This window comes from Blastomyces gilchristii (assembly GCF_000003855.2).
Source record: "Blastomyces gilchristii SLH14081 genomic scaffold supercont1.7, whole genome shotgun sequence".
In the NCBI taxonomy this organism is placed as follows: domain Eukaryota; kingdom Fungi; phylum Ascomycota; class Eurotiomycetes; order Onygenales; family Ajellomycetaceae; genus Blastomyces; species Blastomyces gilchristii.
The window spans coordinates 2,878,343-2,887,797 of record NW_003101676.1 but is presented as its reverse complement, the minus strand read 5'-3'; the positions used below and the strand labels follow the sequence as shown (position 1 = coordinate 2,887,797).

Genomic DNA, 9,455 nt, shown 5'->3' with positions numbered 1-9,455 from the left:
ACAAGCTGACTGCAGAGAATTGAGATTCTCTGAAGCTTGAAAACAGTATCAGAGAGACAGCTGCATGACTCAGTATAAAAGATGAAAGAAAACCCAAGTCTCTGCAGAGAACTGATACTGAAGATCATAAGCTTCTTATATTATATCTTACAATCATTGAATTGATAAAGAATGAAATGATCTACAATCTTTCAATCTGACTATTTTTGAAATTCATTGATAAGTTATAGAAGAGAAATGTCTCTACTGCAGCTTGAATTCAGAAGTGAAAGAAGAAAGAATTCAGTTTAAACTTGAAAGAGACAGATTCTGAGCAGGACAGTGTCACTAAGAAATCAAGTCACTGATAACTAGGAGAATGTGAACTTCTACTGCTGAATAATTCAGTCTTTGTCTCTTGTAGCAGAGTGATGTGTCAGAAGTTATTGAGAATTTATTATAATAATTCTCATACAGAGCACTTTGAGTTAGAGAAGACTGAGAAGCTTTTAAAATATAAATATATTTGAGACAAGCTTCAGACAGATGTCAAAGAGTATATTGAGACTTATAATATCTGTCAAAGAATAAAGATTCTGCAGTATAAGTAATACAGTGAGTTAATATCACTATCTGTTTCAAAGAGCTTATAACAGAATCTATTAATGAATTTCATAGTTGATCTGCTGAAGTTGACAAGAGTCAAAGAATATGACTCAATTTTAGTTATTATTAACTGCTTCATGAAGATAATCAGATATATCTCTACTTATAAAAAGATTAAAGTCTCTGAATTGACTGACCTGTTTTTAGATATCATTATTTGTAATCACAGTGCTCTGAAATTGTTAGTAACAGATTAAGAATCCCTCTTCATCAGTAAATACTAATCAGCTTTTTACTATCATCTTATAATAAGACATCTTCTCAGTACTGCATTTTATTCACAGACAGATGGTCAGACTGAATATCAGAATCAGATACTAGAATAGTATCTTCAAGTGTTCTATTTATATTATCAGAATGATTGACTTAAACATCTTCTAACTACTGAATTCACATATAACAATGTAAAGAATGCAATCTTAAAGATATCTTCTTTCTATACTTATTATGAATATAATTCTTTATTACTCAGTGATGTCGCGGACAACATTTCAAAGAAGAGAATAGACAGTCAGAATATCAGACAGATATAGAGAATAAAGTATCTCTCAGTATCAGAAGTAAAAGTGAGATTAGAACTTTTAAACAAAATTCATAAGAAGACAGTGAAAAGCATTCATCATGTTCAGAAGTAATAGATAAAATACTATAATTGAAAACATCTTTCAATGAAGTTCTTGATAGAGAATCAAGTTCTACTTTCAACAAAGAATATCAAGACAATGAGACTGTGTAAGAAGCTCAGTGAGTAGTGACTAGAATCTTTCCCAGTAACAAGAGTAGTGAATAAACAGATATATAAGTTGAAATTACTCACAGAATTGAAATTAATTTATTCTGTTTTTCACATTTTCTATTTAAAGCTCTATAAACAATACTTCAGAGTAGAGCTGCCTCAGCTGAATAATATTGAGATTGAGAGTGATATCAAATATCTTATGAAGAAAATATTGAATAAGTGAACATATTACAGTAAGCTTTAATATCTCATTAAATGAGAAGATTATTTATTATCAGAGAATTCATGAGAATCACTTAAGTATTTGAAAAATGCTGAGAAAGAGATTGCAAGCTATAAGACAGCTAGTAGAGACTATCTCATTACACATCAGAGATGTTGAACAAGAAATACTACTTAAGACTTCTTATTTTTTTTAAAGAGTTTTTTAGAGATAATCTCATAGTAATAAGTCAGTGTCTTGTAGACTCTGTAGTACTCTTCTTCTATTTTCTCTCAAAGAAGTTTTTTAGAAGTTTAATGAGACTATACAAGTGTAAAATTCCTGAAGTGATTAATAAGAAAAGAAAGAGATATTTGAAATTAATAAAAAAGATTGATATTATTGATCTGTGAGCTGCTGCTATTTTAATGAGGTCACAGCTCACTAAAAAAGTAAAAAGAGAGAATCTCAGAGTCTACTTATTAATAATTACATTCTTATCAAACTCATTCTTCACTGTTAAAGTCTCTGACATTAACATCTTTATCTGTTAAGAAGTTAGTACTGCAGCACTGTAGAGAAGCATGCTGTAGAAGAGTATAAGAGATACTTAAAGTATTAACTTATTAATTTATAAAGCATCTCAGTTATCTACTTCAATTGAAGTGAGATTCTCTTTAATTAGTAATTAATCTCTGTGATGCTTTCAACAGTGATGCTGACTAATCTCTTCTTGAGATCAGTCATTCTGAGGTATTTTTTTATCTCAGAGATTCACACTTTCATCTTCTTTTGCAGATGAGTAAGAAAGACCTTCTCAGTCTTGATAGAATTCATCAACACTTGAAGCTCTGAGATTCTCACTCTGTACTGCTTGAGTACCTGGGCTTCTTATCAGAGCTGACACAATGTCTTCTTGTAGAGTAGATAATACTTACAGAGAGATAGAAGTTGTTGTTACAGATACAACAGAAACAATAGAAGTAAGAGAAGAAGTAGATATACAAGATCTCTCTCTTCTTCAGCTGCTTAGCACAGTACAGACAAGTAGTAATGCTGATCAGAAGCTGCACTGAAGCCTCTTTACAGAGAGAAGACAAAGAAACTGCAGAACTCTGCAGACTCAACCTAGTAGCATTCTGAGCAGAGCTCAGGCATGTCACAGAAGAGGAACTACAGACTGAGCTTCTCAGAGCCACTGTTCCCAGAATCAAGCTCTTTTCAGAGTTCTCTTTAAATGATCACACAGGGTCATACATTATCATGTTGATTGAGAGAGAGGACAGCATTGCAACAGCAGTGAGAAGAGCAGGGGAAGAACTGAACATGAATAAATTAACTGACAGAGGGAATGACACTTCACTGCAAGGCACAGTGACTATCACCACAGCTGTAAGAGAAGTAGAAGGAGAAGAAGAAGAAGATGTGACAATGAGAGTAATGCTTCTGCAGTCTGTTAACACTATCATCTCCACCTTCAACCAGGCTTTCTTAACAGTCACAGAGCCGCAGTCCGCACCATGAAGACATTTATTCACTAGAAAACATCAGAATAAGTTCTTTATTATTCTTCAAGAATAATACTCTCATGCACTCACTGTTACAATTGAGAGAGAAAGAAAGAAAAATGTTTCATAGAGAAGAGAGATCTTTTTAAAAAATCCTGTCACTACTGTTAGCTTTGTCTCTAAAATACATCACTTTTGCAGAGAATTTTATATATAGAATGAAATATGATGAGAGATCTGTAAGTCACTTGTTAACTATGTTTTTCTCATTCTAAATTGATATATAAGAAACTCACTTATCATGTGTTTGATTTGAATGAAGATGAGCAAAGAAAGATTTATATAGTTAGCAGAAAAACTTATCTATTTCTTTGTATCACATGCAGCACATGCACTGTCAATTGATTGACAACTGTTATTATATAATAAAGATAATTTCTAATCTGATAATCTTGAGAGTATAGAGACTATGCTCTTAAAGAGAAGAATATTATCACATTCTCAGTCATGTTAAGACTCTGTTACAGTTTCATATAACTCATTACTTTTATGTGAATAATTTCATCTCATCTGAACCAGTTTTCAATCACTCTATAATATTATTCAGATATATCATAGAAAGATCTGATTGATAAATATAAGAACCTTACTTCTATACAAGATCAGTAGATTACTCTTTCTTAATAATAAGACACTGCTGAGATATCACTCTGACTATTCTCACTTATGAAATGAGAGAAGAGTATTCACTCATTATCTATATAGAATAGCTAGATGCTGACTTCTCATTAAAGAAGTCAGTGATTCATTTTTCTCTGACTGAAATATATATAAGAGTTACTGTGTGTCTCATACAATCTTCTTAGTATACTAAGTATTATATCTGTGATATTCTTGCAATAATTCTGTAGTCTATAAGCTCACTATTTAAGCAAGATAGTCAAGCTCACTTATACAGCTTTTTAAATAACTATCTCTACATGACATCACTGACTAGTCACTGCTTCAGTTCCGCCATATTACACAGATATAGAAATCATACTCTGAAAGCAGCTTTATTTATCTGACTTAATATTCTATCAAGCTCTTTATTGTCAAGAAGTAATACAGATTTATATAATCAGTGAGAACTTGTACTAAGTACTTACTACTCTGAAGATAATGTTATCAGATCTTAAAGAATTCAATAATTGCTAACATCTCTTGATTATGTGTATCATATCTTCTCTGTATGAGTGATAACTTCTTGAAGAAGAAGATCACTGATCTTCATTCACAGTGTCTTATAAACTCTGTAAAAAAGTCTTCTCTCACAGGCATTTCATTATCTGTATTTTCAGAGATTATTATTCTCTAATTCTTTCAATGTTAAAAGATCTTCAGTGTTAACTGTGAAAAGATTTCATAGACTTCATTCTCAGATATATCAGTCTCACACTGACTGAGTAAGTCAGAATTAAAGTGATTCAGTATTATAGCATCTGTAAAAGCTTGTTTCAATTCTGCAAATGCCTGTACAGTGTCTTAGATAAGAATAAATAATCTTATTTTTCTATCTTTCACACTTCTCTTTAACAGATCTGTAAGAGGGACAGTAATCTGTGAATATGTATAGATAAATTATCTGTAGAAATTTATAAACTCTAGAAATATCTGCATCTTATGATACATTTACAGCATCAGTCAGTTCTCAATAACAGAGACTCAGCTTCTATTTATTGAAATGTCATTTATCTTAATAATATAATCTAAGAAATCAATCTTCTATATATAGAATGAGCATTTTTCAGTATTTGTATAGAGTTGATACTATCTCAAGTGACTTAACACTTCTTGAACATGAGTATCATGTTCTTTCTCTATTTTTAAGAAGATTAGAATGTTGTTCAAGTATACTATATAGAAGATGTTGACAAGGTCTTACAGTGTCTTATTTATATAGATCTAAAAGATGGCTGAAGTGTTACAGAGATCAAAAGATAAAACAAGATATTTAAAATTGCTGTACTTGATATGAAAAGTTATTTTTCAAATATTATCTTCATTATCTCTAATTCTATGATAGATATTCTATATATCAATCTTTGAGAACACTCTTACTTCAGATAATTAATCAATCATCTCATCAATTAATAATAATGAATAGTAATTCTTAACTGTCATCTTATTAAGATCTTTGTAGTCTATATATAGATGTAGTCTATCATTCTTCTTAAGTATAAAGAGTATAGATGCTTCTGCTGAACTCTTTGATAAGTATATTCAGTTCTTTAATTGCACTTTCTCAAGATATTTGCACAGAACATTCAATTTCTTTACAGACAAGTTGTAAAGAAGTCTGTACAGCACTGTTACATCATCTTCAAGATAAATCTTATATCATATCTTGATATTGTGATTCAAAAGTTGCTTGAGCCAGCGTACAATTACAGGCGTACGCCGGCTTCTTATATACTGTACACTAAATTAATTGGTGGCCGCTATGACCTCTTTACATTTGTAAGCAAGTTCAGAAGCGGCTGTGTTATTATCTGATGATTGTACATTCTTCTGAATTACATTCTCTCTCACTAGATTCAGTCACACTCACATGACTATGATATCTGTTCTAGCTTCATGCGGATTAGTGTGTCACTAGTATTCATAATTATGTAATCTATCTCTGATTTGACTAGCATTCTGTGTACACTCTTACAAAGAAACTTTCACTATATTACATTACTTATTTACTAATTTTTCTCATTCTTCAATCATCTTCTTCATCATTATCATCATTAAATATTACTATCTTATTTAAGATTTCTGCTTCTTCTTCTGTTTAATACCTTCTGTCTGTTTATCTATTACATTGTATATATTTCTGACAATGATTTCTTATTCTTATAATAAGCACTATTGTAGTACTTATATCAGGCAGTTCATTAGCAGTAAGTATAACACATTATGAAACATGATCAGAACTTGTTTTCTTCTAATAATTATCAGAATGTATTATTATGAATGACACATCTTCTTTATCTTCTTATATACTCTTAATTATTTTTCTTCTCAGTGAGCTTCTAATTGTGTTCTCTGACATAATTTTACATGAACACAGATGCTGATATATTTATTTTTATTTATGTAGAATCTTCATGTATTGACAGATCTGTGTCTGCTGATAATAGTAAACATCTCAATGTTGAATTATTAATTGAAAACTTAAAGAATGTGATAATGAAGAAATTGTCTATGTCATGTATAACTGAGTTTTTCACATTCTTCTCTACTCTCTCTGTTTCTTTCTCTGCTACTTTCTCTCAATCTCTTATATCTGTCTCTGTATCTGGTTCTCCTGCTTCTGCTATCTCTGTTTTCATAACCTCTACTTCTACTACTTCTGCTCTCACTACTGCCTTTGTTACTAGCTCTTCCTGTTTCAAGAAGATATTGTATAGACTCAGTGAATCACATTTCTCAGTATATACACTCTCATTCTTCTTACTAATCTCTAGAATAATTTATTATACAAAGACAGTATATGACACAACTATCTGAAGCTCAGTCACAGATGCTAATTATTATATTTATTTTAAATATTTGTAATGAGACAATTATTTATTCATATTAGAGAATCATTCTTTCTCTCAACAGTGTTAAAATTATAAGTCTATTACTTTTTCATCTTTTCTTTCTGATGCTGATTTTTCTATTCTTAGAAGAAATTATTATGAGTTTTATTATATATAAAGTTGTAATGTTCACAGATATTAAGAAACTTTTTATAATTATTAAATTCAATATTACAGATATATCTACTCTAATAAATATCTTTGAAATAATTGATCTGTATCAGTCTATTCTCTGATATTTATCATCTGACTTTGTGATGCAGGTGAAGAATATCTATGTTTTCAGAAATGAGAATATGAATGTTGTACTCTTTTACACTCATAGATATAAGACTTGTATGTCTTATCTGAGATGTTGTTGTGAAAATGAGCTGTTCACATACTGTGTTCTGCTTTCTGTATTTCTCTGTGTCTCTCTCTCTCTTTCTGAGAAGCCTTGTATGTGTTGTAATTAGACTGACCGTGTGACCGTGTCTGAGACCAGAATCAAACTTTACAGTTGTCATATTATCTAAAAGTATTACTTCTGATCATAATTTATATTCATTACATTGATTTCAAATCATGTTATTTCAAATATTAAAGATCTCAGATTCACTTTTCAATTAAAAATCTAGTCTTAGATAAAGAATATATTTAAATTCTTAGTCACATTTTCATTCTGATCTCATTATTGAAAATGATATTAAATGAGATTATGAAATCATTTCTTACTTACATAATATCATAACATAGTACTCATTTGTTGAAAATTCAATAGAGAGTATTATCAAATATTATTACTTTTCTAAATACAGATTATAATTAATATCATTTTAATTAAAAAAAAAATATAAAATACAAAAAAATAATAAAAAATAAAAAATAAAACAACAAGAAAAAATCACAACAAAAAAAAAAAAAAAAAAAAAAAAGAGAAAGAAAAAAAGAAGAGAAAGAAAAAAAGAGAAAGAAAGAGAAAGAAATAAAAAATAAAAACAAAAAAAAAATCAAAATCACAGAGTCATAGTATTCTTAAAATACTTACTTCTCAGAGTCTTTACAATGTTTATTATTAACTGTATATCTCTTATAGTGAGAGTAACACAGCTGTGATGAGTCATTGTCTTAATATTATCTAATAAATAATCAGTATATATCTATATAAATGTGAATAATTAGAAAATATACACTTAAAAAGTGTGGCCAGGATGAACTCTGCTGCTACTTGAATAGTATCAAGAACAGAACACTGAAATTAATGATTCTCTTCATTGATTTCACAGACAAGATGTGTGAAGATGATCTTGAGAAATATAAGATTCTCTGTGACGGGCTGCGCCCGATCAATTATATAGACTATTCCATTACACTTCATAGATTCTTCTATTTCCGATCACCGATCCTCGGCCGCTACGAACGCGCGTAACATACACTCCGATTCTCGGCCATTCCCGATCACCGATCCTCAGCTGCTACAAACGCGCGTATATTCTTCTGCCTCGAAGCTCCACCATGTACACCATCACATACATGTATAAATATTCATCTCAATCACTGATTCTCACACTTTCTCTTTCTTTCCTTCTTTAACATTTTTATCTTTGTTATATAAGACCTATCAATATTATATCAATCTATTCAGTGTAGGTCTCTTATACTATAAAAACATTCATCATCTTCTTATTAGAAAACAATTATTCACACATCATCTTCTCATTAGAAATGATTATTTATTGAGAGATATTCAAACATGTAATAATATGTAAGAAATGAAGAAACAGTCAAATAGTTAAGTAGATACTAAGTTCTTAGATAGAAGCTTGCTCATCAGTCACTCTGACTCTGTAATAAGATCTTATGAAGAGAATAAGATCTTATAAGAGAATATCAGTGAAAGACTTGAGAGTTCTGACACTCAGATATATAAGAATATGATTACACTTCTTCAGATTTCACAGATATCACACATCTGACAATTGATATAATCATGTCTAATGAGAATATGAAACTCTCAAATGTGAGCATAGATATAATGTCACAGTGACTCTGAGTAATATTGAAATTACAACAGTAACAGATAGCAGACATACATGCAACTCAATAACTTCAATATGAAGAGATTTAATAATTAACTCATGTGATTTCAACATCTACAGAATCAAATATAGAAGTACTGAAAGAATGCTTAGATGCTTCTATATATTTCAATACTTTCAATCTCACTCTCTACTCATTATGAAGGATGAAAATGCTTGTGAAACTGAGTATAGATGAAGATTTCATCAGTTCATTAATCAATTAAGATTAATATATCAATGAATAATTGAAGAATTGCATGAAACAGAAGTTTTATTCATGAATAAAAGCATGTGAATCAGCATTATAAATATCTGATAATATTATAAAATATCTTGATATTCTGTTCTGAGACACTGTCATACAATAGAAAGTATTAAATTGATTACAGAGTATCTGATAGAGAAACACTTCTCTTACAACATTCATCTCTAATTTCAATATGAAGATTCTAGAAGCAGGTAATTAATCTTGAAAGAATTGAATGAAGATTAGCATGCTTAAGAAGACATTGACTTTCAAACTCTTACAAACTCTTATAAGTATAGACAAAGATTAGACTTATGAAGACTTCTGCATACAGCTTCAGACATTGAATGATTATCTTATCAAGCTCAAGAGTATACAGAACAGTGACAGAAGATATTACATCTCAGTCACTTATACACTCATACTGAAGAACAATGATGCAG

General features: G+C 30.0%; 1 protein-coding gene across 1 annotated transcript; it reads left to right on the top strand.

The window, feature by feature from the left end:
* Positions 1-6,221: 6,221 nt before the first annotated feature.
* Positions 6,222-6,741, top strand: BDBG_17047 (uncharacterized protein; the record flags this gene model as incomplete). Its single annotated transcript, XM_031724854.1, has 2 exons — positions 6,222-6,553; positions 6,705-6,741. Coding segments are annotated over 2 exons (368 nt in total), but the record flags the coding sequence as incomplete, so codon positions are not given.
* Positions 6,742-9,455: the final 2,714 nt, after the last annotated feature.